Here is a 12,100-nt window from a genome sequence, read left to right as displayed (position 1 = left end):
ATCTTTATAAACAATACCTTGTAATTTTGCTCCCCTTACTATTCCTTGTATTGCATGTTCCGGAATAGCCCACATTGGAATTTTTAAATTTACCTTATATGAATACTTTTTCCAAACTCTCAAAAGTGCAATCCTTAAAATATGAGATTTAAAAGCCCGATCAATTTTCTTATCAAAAAATAAATAAGCATGCCATCCAAAATATAAATCCCAACCCTCAAGTATCAAAATATCTCTATTAGTTAAATTAATCCAATCACTAATCCAAGTTAATACCACTGCTTCATAATATAATTTTAAATTAGGGGCTTTAAGTCCCCCTCTTTCCTGTGCATCTTGCAAGATTTTAAATAATTTTTAATATATCTATAATGAGTATTGTATAACCGTTTGCATATTTGCTTCATAGATAACTGATCTTTTTTTTAAATCAAGGTTGTTAGTGAAATAGTAATTGATGAGATAATGTGTTCTAGTGCTTGAAGTTTTGAATCAAGAACAGGGAGGTCATTATCGACATGAAAGCTCTCTGGGTGGCTTTGGCTCACCCTTCCTCTTTCTCAGTCCAATCACAGTGTCCCTGATGTCGAGGTAAAATTGGAAGAGGGGAGTGCGAGGTGCCCTGCCTCAAGTTCCAGGAGAAAAGCTGGAATGTAAATGTACCGTACTAACTAAGGATGATGGCTGTTTCTTCTTATAGGCCTAAATATTGAGAAATCTATTAAAGATCTTCAGCGCTGCACGGTTTCACTGACTCGATATCGCATGATGGTCAAAGAGGAGGTGGATAATTCAGTAAAGAAAATTAAAGCTGCTTTTTCTGAATTACATAACTGGTAAGCAGAATGGTTTAATGATTATTTTACAAAAGTTGCCATTCTGCTCTCACTCTATAAGGAAGACTTTTTTTGCTGCTTCAATTGACCCCCTCAATTTGATATTCCCGCACCTTCATTCTAATTAATTAGGAGTGGTCTATATGTGGGACCATGGAACAGCTGCTATCTGACCTGATGTTTCCCAGCTTTTTCTTTATTTGACCCACTTCATCACCAGCTTCAGGTTTTGTGGGACTATCACAAAAATCAGAAATCAGACATGTGGTATTGAAGCAAGAATGTTTTCCACATAAAAAGGGATGGAGCGGTGTAGTGAATGGCATTGTTGTAGACTAGATTTAGACATTTTTTATCCTTTCTCTCTTCTCCAATTATTTACCTTTTTTGTCTATTTCTTGGTTTCTGTGCTTTGCATGACATTGCTTACCCCCGAAGGGAATACCATAATGGCATGTATTATTGGTCACAGGTACCTAACTTTTAAAGTATCAGAGGCATGCACATTTGTCTAGTCTAATACATTACTGTGATATGCTAGTCAATCTCTAGCAAATAACAGTATATATTAGCAGTCTAAGCAGTTGAAATCTTAGGTGTCATTTAATATTAAAACCCTCACTTTTACATTATATAATATTCAGTAAACATTACAGTCAAAATCATTCTTTATGAGCTGAGAACTGCAATGCTTGCTTCTAAAATGGGGAAAAATCAGAAACTTGACCATACATTAGCTTAACTCTGCAGGTTTTGTTTCCGTAAAGAACAGATGTCAAAAAAGAGTCTGGCTGCACATTTCATGACTACTACATTTTATTCTAAGGGAGAAGCTTTCATAAGCAACAGGTCACTCCATCAAATGTGTAGAGTAGCTAAACTGAGGTAAGATTTAAATATTTGGGAGGGGAGGGAATGACAGGATGGTTTTGCACAGGGAGGTTCCATAGGGCACATATTATAGGTACATTATCCACTAACAATTGCAATGGCTTAAAAATCTATTGTTTTGACCTTTGAGATAACTTGAAACCAATTGATTGTAGACTTAGCTGTCTCATGCTCAATTGTGCATGGGTAGTTCCTTTGTTTCCAAACTGCTACTTTGAGATCAGTAACATCCAGGGAGGCTGAAATGCTCTAATATTACATTGTCCTTATCTTCAGACCTGGTGTTAAACTTATGTCCATTTGCCCAAAGTGTGGTCTTTTGCCTAAAGTAGAATAAGTAGAATTGCTAGCAGGTGGTGATTGATCTCATATTAGAGGAAGAGCATGTCTAAGTGAGAGGAACTTACACCTTACAAGTAGTTTTCAGTTAGTGATAGTAATTGGGACCAGAATTTCCATCATTAAGTAATGCCGTGTAAAGCATGTGTCATGTGACTGCCTCACTTAGTGACAGCAATACCAGCATTGTTAGGTAAGAATCATGGGTTGTTAAGCAAGTTCTAGGTGGCTTGCTATTAGGCCAGCAGGCAGGTAAAGTGGCTGCTGCCAGGCAGGAGAGAGTGTGCAAGGATCCCATGAAGCTCAGCGGAAGCACAGCAGGTCCAAGGGTAGCTGCTGCTGGAAGGAGGAGAGTGTGAACAACTTATTGGAGCAACTTACAATCTTCCTTGCCAGCTTCCCATTGACTTTGTTATGAGAAATTATCAGGGAAGGTCTAAAATGGAAATCATGCAGCAACAAGATACCATGCCTATCATAAGTGAAAGCCAGTTACCAAGGCCTAGGTCGTGATCACATGACCATAGGAGTCTGAAATGGCTGGAACCTCGAGGACCAGTCATAAGTACCATTTGTTCAGTGCTGTTGTAACTTCAAACAGTCACTGAAAAAGTGGTTAAACGAGGACGATCTGTACAACCAAATGTGTAAATCTGACAAGGTGCTACCGGATTCTTTTTTGCTCTTTGGCTACCTTAGACTAAAATGAGTCTCTTCCTACAATATCTACACTGTAAAGAACAGATATAAAAAGTAGTAAATGAGAGGGCAGCATAGTATAGCCCAGCTTAGAGACAAGAGCTCCTTGGACAGAAAAACTATTTTACGTTTGTGTGACTGTGTGTGTGTGTGTTTTAACAGGGGCCCAGTTTCAGTAAAATAAGAAAGGTTGGAAATAAGAAATTAGACTGTGAATTTTGCACTTACCTAACTTTGAGAACATTGAACTCCATTTGCTAGGATAATTTTTCCATGCTTGAGTCTTCTATTAAAATTTCTCTTTGCAGCCAGAATAAGAATGAGGTTTACTATGCAAATATTGAGCATTGTGCCAGTAGAATTCAATTGATATAATAATGGAACAGTGCTATATTCCAAACCATTGCAAAAATACATAATGTAACATCTATCCTCCAGAATCATAGCTGAATAAAAGGTGTGCTCATTTTTTTCCTAGCCAGGCAGCATTTCTATTCATCACTTATTCGACAGAGCTTCTAATCACTTTTCTATATCTGCAATCATACATATATTTGCATTAAGCACTCAAATAATTCTTGTCCTTTATTAGGTATATTCTGTTGAAAAGATGCAAAGTTTATGTTTTTGAAGGTATCTGTTTGAATATTTGAGCCACATTTACTTTTTTACATTTTTCCTAGGGTGACAAAAAAGTGTTAAAAGTTTCAATTTCCAAGTATTATGTATTAAATTAACACCATGCTTCTAAACTTCTCTAGGGTTCTTTAACGGCCTTTCCCCACAGCCCCCAAATGTCCCGACAATGTCTCTTTTTGCAGTTAGAACACCATTCTTTCCCCTTCATCGTGTCCACAGCCCATGAGTGGAGTAAGTTTTCTTAGCTCTGCTAAGTATTTAAGAAACATTTTCTGCTTTATTCCAACATCATCCAGTCTTAAGTCTATAAAATCTGGTACATATTTATCCTTATATTATTACTAGTATGAAGCAATGATGATAAAAATTCTTTATAGCATTTATAAAATTTTACTCTATTGCTATGTGGTCCAGAATCTTTATTTGTTTTCATACTTTTAAAAACTTTCTTTAGTTCTTCAAAATCTGTTATACTTCCTAGCTTCCATCTCATGTTTGATTCCTTATTATGTCTGATTATAGGTATTTAATACATTATCCAATTATAACTGCTTTAAGCACCTTGTATTAAATAGAATCATGTAGTCAAGTTTACAAGATTTTTTAAATTTCTGAACTTTATTGACATGCTAAGAATTCTGTCTCTATCTACAAGTATTTCACATTTCAAATTCTGCAAGAAGTGCAATTTGTGAGGACAGAAGGAAATACTAACTGCCAAACAGTGCCCCACATTTCTTAACAGTTGGACCAGCCAGCATCTAAGTTTCAAAAGGGAAAGATCTCCTTTCCCACATAGGAGGGAATGATGTCTTTGGTTCCTAGGCACAGTCAGATACCCCAACACTTCCCAATTCTAAGGTAACAAAAAACAAGTAGATTGCGGGAGCCCTCTTGCTTTCACTTACCAGGATTAGGGGAAGTGCACATGAGGTGTCTTTGGGAGATAAGTGAGGGCAGCAGTAATTAGCAAATAATTTGGAAGTAAATGCCGGTTTCTGGGGGAAAAAAGATTAATTATGCTCACATGACCACGGGACAGTACATAAGGCTATAAATGAGGGCCAGTTGCTGAGTGTATAATATGAAATCATGTGATGCAGGTGAGGCGCCCACTGGAACTTCAAATCCAGGTCATAAGTATCTTTTGGGGAGTGTGTTGTAATTCTGAAAATTCACTAAGTGATTAGGCGTTAAGTAAGGACTACCTGTATCCAATTTCCACACATCTCTGCAGCTATTCCAGTTCTCCTTGCCATAACTCATACCGTGTTTCCCCAAAAGTAAGACCTAACCTGAAAATAAGTCCTAGCTTGATTTTTGGGGGTGGGCCCAATATAAGTCCTACCCCCAAAATAAGCCCTAGTTTTGGGGCGAGCTGCATGCCTAAAAATTAAGCAAGGACAGGGATGGGGGGGAGCTTATCATTGCAGCCATGCCTCCCATGGATTGACACTTGCCTCGCCAGCCCACTTCTTCTGCAACTGAAGGAGAAGATTCAATCCGTAGCTCAGTTCTCAGCTGCAGAGGCCTTTCGGAAAGGCCTCTGATGGTGAAATGCAGGCTGGAGCTCCATTCTCAGCTGCAAAATGAAGCTGCTCTTTCGGCCGCAGAAGTGGGCCGGCTGGGCAGGGCTGTTGGTGCCGCTGCCGTGAGGTGAGTGAAAAAGACACCCCCCCAAAAATAAGACCTGGTGCCTCTTTTGGAGGAAAAAAAAAAGATCAGGTCTTATTTTCAGGGAAACGGTAGGAGTCCAGAAAGTCTATCTCATGCACAGGAAGCATTTCCCATCAGCTAAAAGTCAGTTCTGGATCATCCAATTCCAATTAGCAAAATGGACCAAAATAAGCATTTTCAGATATCTCTACCTGGAAGGAAAGAGCAACCAAGACAAATATTGGCCTTGACAAAGTATTTCAGCCATCAGCATCACAGTGGAAATTTGGAAGCTACACCTTGAAATAAAACAATCATTTAAAGGGCTTAATTCTAAAGCAAGTGTGGGAGCCTGAATATAGCGCTTTTTATCTTGCAGAAGATAAATTATGATAAATTATGATGTTCTACAACTGTTATTCAAATCTCATTAACCTGTATTAAATATGGGAAGAAGACAGTGTTCTGTAGCTAAACGTGGGATCAAGTGCCACGCAGCCAAAGGTATAACGCTCAGTTGCCCTGTAACCTTCTTTTGCCCTCTACAAAATCTATCTACAAAACTTCCATGCCTGCCTGGTGAATTCTAAGTTATAAAGAGAGAGACTTGTTAACATTTTAAATGTTTCTTAAAAGGAGTGGGTACTGGAGAAGGGTACCAGCTGCCCGCTGCTGCTAATGCAATAATTGTGTGAATGATCTTGGTACAATATCATGCTACTGAATATGCATAGAGTGCCATCTACAGGAAGACAATGACAGTTGTGTAAGTTGTTTCTTAAGCCGCGTATTTAAGTCAATTCCATCCATAAAACAAAATGTTCTAAAGAGCAAAGGGAGTAATTTAATGAAACACAATCAATGTCCCAAAGCACAAAACGTTTTACAAACTGAAGCAGCATCAGAGGAAGAAACATTCTGCCAAAGCCCAGAGGATCCTGGGATGCGTTTGATCGAACTCTTTTGTACACCGCTCAAAACATCTCTTTTATCCCTTTTCCTATTCTCTTGAGTTATAGTGCAGAAAAAGATGCATCAATGTGGCATTTTTTTGAGTCTTTAGCAATATACAGCAATACAGTAATAGGAAAATTTGATTGTGTGTATGGACTGGCAAGCCATAATGAGCTGATATATAGTATTTTCCTTTTAACATAGATTGGATGTGGAATTGTACAGCAGCAAAATATATTGCTTAGATCAATAAATGTCCAATGTGTTACTACTTTCCATATTTCTTCACATTAAGATACTTTTTTTAGAATACAAAATAACAGAATTAGAAGAGACTAATTTTGAAGTTTCTAAAATCCCATTCAGCAGGTTAAATGAACCAAAAGAACATCAGCAGAGAAGATAAAACCTTGTTCCGTCGGTAGAAAATATACTATTATGTTTATTAAATTTAAAAAATAAATTATATTGTGATATCATCAGTCTAGCTATAACAGTGTCTCATGAACATTATAGAAATGAACAATGGTTAACCCATTATAAAAACCTTTGATAGTGACTGCATTTGACGTACTCCATTTCAAACTAAGATATATATAAGATTTGGTTTAAGTCCACATCTAGTGAGTTTAAGGATCATATATAAGAATGTAACATTAATATAAATAACTGAACATACGTTTTAATGAAGTAATATGTTCGAATCTGAAGCAAAAAGAAAGCTGATTTCTTACCTTTTTATTTAAATTAATTTTCTCCAGAAAGCAACATTTTTCATAACTCTTACCATAAATTCTGTTTGAAAACCGTTTCTAAGGACATAATTAATCAAGTCTCTCATTAATATTGTCCTAAATTAAATTGTTTCCATTTTCAGCATAATCGACAAGGAAGTGGCTTTAATGGCAGAAGTCGACAAGGTTAAACAAGAAGCCAGTAAGTAGAAATTAAAATTAAAATGCAAAGTTTATTTCAAAAGTAACTTGAATATTGTATACATTTCAATTTGGCCATAAATTTCCCCAGCCAATATCGCAGACTGAAGAATAATTTGGCTGCTATACGTTCAACAGTTAAGTGTTTGGAACTTACCATTGATTGGAGAGTGAATAATGAAATATTTCTATCAGTGAAGATAGGTCCTTCTCGCTTTTTTCTTTAATTGACAAAAGTGTTGTTTTAACCATTCAGTCATGTTCAATTCTTGGCAATTTTATAGGCAAGTGCTCTCCATGCTACCCTGTTCAGCACAGTTTCTTTCAATTGTTGGATGTTCATCTTTCTATAAGTTTTGATGGTATCAAGCCAGTGTGTTCTTTGCTTGCCTTCTTGTTCCACTAACCATTCCTATCATCATTGACTTTGCCAATGAATTTGCATGCATGATAGTGTGTACAGGTCCACTATTACAAATCTTCCTAGACAGTGTGGTCTAAATTAATAAGATAAAAATATAAATCCAATTTATGATGTTGCTCCATATTTTTCATACTGGAAATAAAAAAATTGAGTAATGCTTGCTAAATATGTACAAGCAGTGGCAGAAAGTAAAGAAAAAAAACCCCTGAAATTAAAAGATTACTTGGGCTCAGGGCTATAACATCTTTGCAGAGGGCTGATAAAACAGTTACTTGGGGTTAAGTTGGTTTCCAATACTGCACCAACAGATTTGGGATGATTCCTGCCTCTCTTTTAAATCATTCACTTTTCTTGGGAAAGTCTAGAATTTTCCCAGGGTGAATGGAAAACTCTTAACATAGCATATTAACATAGTAATCCCACTCAAAGCTTTTTAGAGAAAGGCAAGATTCAGATAACGTAGCATAAGTAAACAAAGAAAGAAATCATACATTTATGGATCACTTAATTTTTCATAGTGGTTATCTCTTCCACGTGAACATTTAACATTTTGCATTATCCTTTTTTCTTTGGCAGTGGATATTTTGACTGCGCGTCAGAAAAAAGCTGAAGAATTGAAGAGACTAACAGATTTGGCAAGTCAGATGGCTGAGATTCAGCTGGCTGAATTGCGAGCTGAAATTAAGGTCATCTTTAAAAGGATATTTCTCTTAAAAATAAGCATAGCTATATACAAGTCATGTATCTCTATTTCAGCACTTAGAACCACGGGTTCTCACCACAAGGGCTCAAGCAAAATATAAATCTAGTTTTTTTAGAATGTCATCTTACTTAACTGTGCTATCTCCCTTGTATTTTGTAGTAAGATTTTGAAAAGTAATGCAGTATTCAGATTCATATAAGCATAGTAATATTCCTGCTTTTATTTCCAGTTGTATTAAAATTGCAGAATTCTTTTTATTTTCTTGTGAGCCTTGTGCTTTAATTCCCTTGTATAATTGTAGTTATTTTTTCCAGTGACAAATACTCCTTCCATCAAATGTGAGGATAGGGTGTTGTATTATTGATTCGGAATCAGATTTTACAATAGCATTTTACAAAATATAAAAAATATCCAAACTTTCTAAGATTGGAACACTTATCTCCTTAAAAAGCTTTTGTTCAACAAGTTGGACTTCAGTGTGATCTTCTAATTATTTAATCATGTGAGGCTATTTATAACAGTTACTTTTCCCTTCATTGTAGCACTTTGTAAGTGAACGTAAATACGATGAAGAATTGGGTAGAGCTGCCCGCTTTTCCTGTGACACTGAACAGTTAAAAATGCAGATATTACACTGTGGAGAAAGTAAGTTGTAGTAAAGTTTCAGCTTCTTCATTAATTGCTCTTTAAAACACTTGTTAGAACCATTTTCATAGCTAGTAAATATAATGTATACACTGCCTTTGGTTTAATTTTTCTGGAATTCATGTCAATATATTATATGATAAAATTTGTATTTTTCTTTGTAGTTTTCCATCCAAAAAACAATTACTCCTCAAGAACACCATCCACGATGTTCCTTCAGTCAGAAATTTCAAAATCAGTGGCCAGCACGCAAAATACATATAGCCGAAAATATTCTAATCAGACCCCTGCCAAGACTTCTGATCACAAAACAGCAACAACTAAAGGTTCAAGCCAAGTTATCCCAGTTACAGAATCCTCTTCTCACGTAACTTCAACAAATAAACAGGTAAAGGTCAAGGAAAAGGTTTTGTCTGTGAATCAACATAAAAATTATAAAGTTAAAAATTTACAACTGTATGAGAAACATTATATAGACACATAGTTGAGAATATTGAGTCAATTTCTTCCCAGATTCAGAAATTCTTTTAAATGCTGTATTATTAAAAGATTCTAAATCCTGCAACACCTTTGGATTTGATTTATGTATGTGACTTTAAGACACCTTTCAGCTAATTCCTATGTTCTTAAAAATTAACATGAGTAGAATAATATGTTCTTTTTCAGTCTAAAATGAGCTGCATTGATAAATGAATTGAAAAGATCATAATGATGGCTTAATATCATAACCATATATAAACTCTCTTCTGTCTTTCACTTATACCAACTCAATCCAGCTAAATGAAATGTCTCCAGAAGAATGGATGGGTGGATGGATGATGTGTTACTTCATTCTTTTGCAAAACAATCTATTGTTCCAGAAACAGTTTGTTTCGGAATAGGCCTACGTGTTATGTCCAGGTTTATTCAATGATGGCTATAAATCTATCTTCATGACTAATCAGTTTGGGGTTCTCTTGGAAACAATGGTTCCTATTAAAAGAGCAGGTGGCAACCATAGCTAGGGGTCCTTTGTACAAATTTATCTTGTGTGCCAATTGTGCCCATTCCTGGACCAGTGTTGCGCCCATTCGTGGATGAAAAAATATTGAACACTGAAAATGTTTCATTTTCCAAAACATGGTAGTTGAGCTAAGACAGGCCCAGTGCCATTTTGTCTTAGTGTCAGAGGAATGTAATTACAGTAGTAGCAATTCAAGCAAATTGCCAATTATTAGCTTATTGTTCTGTTATCTCCCCACCTGCCCTCAGTTTCCCCAAAAAGGAACTGGGGAAGGATATGATTTTATATTTCCAGCCAGTAGAGGCAGCAAGTTGATGGGGTCATTAGAGCAGCCTCAATGACTATGATGCTGACATGCGTAATATACTGTAATAGATAGGCTTTGGTACACATAATAATAATACTGCCCAACTTTTATCAAACTGAACTGGATGGAGGTTTTCACTGAAATGAGTCCTGGTGTTCTTTTTTCTTCCTGGACAGAATGTGCCTTCAGGTCCAAGACGAAGATTTCATGCACACTACCATGGCATTCGAATCAATGGTTCTCTCAAGCCCCAAAGTCCTGGTGATGAATCTGATCAGAGCAACCCAAAGAGTCACTCTCGACATGAATACCGACGGCAGTACCATCACAGCTTTAAGCCCAAAAACAGAGGCATGGTAAAAACTCAAGAGCAACCAACACCCATAAAAAATCTAGAAAAGGGAGCATACCCAGAGAAAACACAGCAAAAGCATCCTATTCCAGGCCCTCCAGAACCCAGTCCTTTGTGCAGCAATATTGCAAGGGGTTCTCCTTGTAATTTATATCCTCCAAAATTAGAGACTTCTGGAGAAACACCTGCCCTTTCAGTCACAGTGCCAGCTGTGACTTTGGTGGCATAATAACAGTAATCATCTTAATTTTTTCACTAAAGGTGCTTCTCCCCTCCCTTATTGTGTACTCCACAAATACTGACAAAATAGCTTGAGAAAAATATTACAATTGTGGTAAGCCAAACTTGCTGAAATTGTCTTAACTTTATCTTGTTTTCTACACAGAAAGCTTTGCTCAATATACTCAAGATTATTTTTTCATAATAATGCAGCTATAGCCAGCAGTACTTACAGATCTATTAGACTGATATTGAAAAATAAACTGTAAGAGGATGTCATTACAGATAATGTTTATTATAGCCCAGTTTGTTTTCAGTCATTCAGTATTAAAGAGCTAAAATACTGGCATCTGTAGAATTGGATGTTATGTAAATATGTAACATTTTTCACTCTTCCCATATTAAAATTCAACAATTGTACATAACAAATCTCATAGTTCTGTGCAACCTAATGTCATATCCAGAAAAATACTCAAGATCAATCATAATAGTAGAAAAACTATATATTAATTGTTCCGTGCTATAATATTTGTAAAATGTCTGTTTTTTCCATTTGAAATTTATATAGCTTACACAGAATAGTTTTTCCAAGCCTTTCAGTTCTTTTTAATGACTGATTATTTTTGTGGATTAAAAATTGAATGTGTTTCAGTCTGAGATTCTTTTTTCTTCGGGAGGGGAGTTATTCCTACACTTATTTGGGGAGTTCAAGAGGGCAAACTTAACATTCCCATTAATATTATTGCAACAGGCTACTTCTCTGATCCAATTACTGTGACAATCTTTGCTGGGAGGGGGGAATGGGGCAAATTCACCTTCCTTCCCATTAGTTATACTGTCTCAAACATAAGGAGTCTCATTAATCCTTGTCAAAGATTTTAACCATTATATCATACTACCTTTTCTTTCATTGATAACACATTTCTCACACTGCCAAAAATGACAAGGCTGGGGAATTTAGTTTTCTTTTAGGATTTTTATAGCTAGCTTCTATGCAGTGTCTTCAAAAGGAAGACACTGCTCCCATTCAGTGTCTTCAAAAGGAAAATTAAATACAAATCATACATCTCTGAGCTTAAAAGAAATATTTCGTTTTAGGAAGTCTCATTTATTGATAGTCAAGTGCCTCTGTTTACACAGGCCTGCCTTGGTCCAGAACACCAAAGCCATCCATTAAGGTTAAGGAAAGCCTAAATCTCTAAAAAGTCCCTTTGAATGAATGCCAAGAACACTGTTGCATATTCTATACAAACCTGACCAGCCCTTCTGTTCACATTACCAGGGCTTTTTTTGTCATAGAATGCCCATCGTTTTGGATGGAACCTTGTAGGGTAGGCAAGGCGGGTTGTATGACGTGTGAGTTCCAGCACCTTTTGTTTTTACAAAAAAAGCACTGCACATTACTATTACTACTGTTCTCTATAGCAATACCACTTAGACTTATATACCACTTCATAGTGCTTTACAACCCTCTCTAAGCGGTTTATAGAGTCAGCAT

General features: G+C 36.3%; 1 protein-coding gene across 1 annotated transcript in view; it reads left to right on the top strand.

The window, feature by feature from the left end:
• The window catches only part of SPATS2L (spermatogenesis associated serine rich 2 like), a 48,461-nt gene extending 37,211 nt beyond the window's left edge, over positions 1 to 11,250 (top strand). The window contains exons 7-12 of the mRNA XM_015820803.1: positions 701 to 836; positions 6,892 to 6,950; positions 7,950 to 8,059; positions 8,619 to 8,721; positions 8,886 to 9,109; positions 10,208 to 11,250. Coding sequence (XP_015676289.1) covers positions 701 to 836; positions 6,892 to 6,950; positions 7,950 to 8,059; positions 8,619 to 8,721; positions 8,886 to 9,109; positions 10,208 to 10,612 — 1,037 coding nt within the window. The 3' untranslated portion in view covers positions 10,613 to 11,250. The remainder of the gene's footprint in view (positions 1 to 700; positions 837 to 6,891; positions 6,951 to 7,949; positions 8,060 to 8,618; positions 8,722 to 8,885; positions 9,110 to 10,207) is intronic.
• Positions 11,251 to 12,100: the final 850 nt, after the last annotated feature.

Source organism: Protobothrops mucrosquamatus, unplaced genomic scaffold (assembly GCF_001527695.2).
Source record: "Protobothrops mucrosquamatus isolate PMUCROS unplaced genomic scaffold, P.Mucros_1.0 scaffold1184, whole genome shotgun sequence".
NCBI classification, from domain to species: Eukaryota; Metazoa; Chordata; class Lepidosauria; order Squamata; family Viperidae; genus Protobothrops; species Protobothrops mucrosquamatus.
Note: the sequence above shows the minus strand (reverse complement) of the source record. Positions and strands in the feature narration are given on the sequence as shown.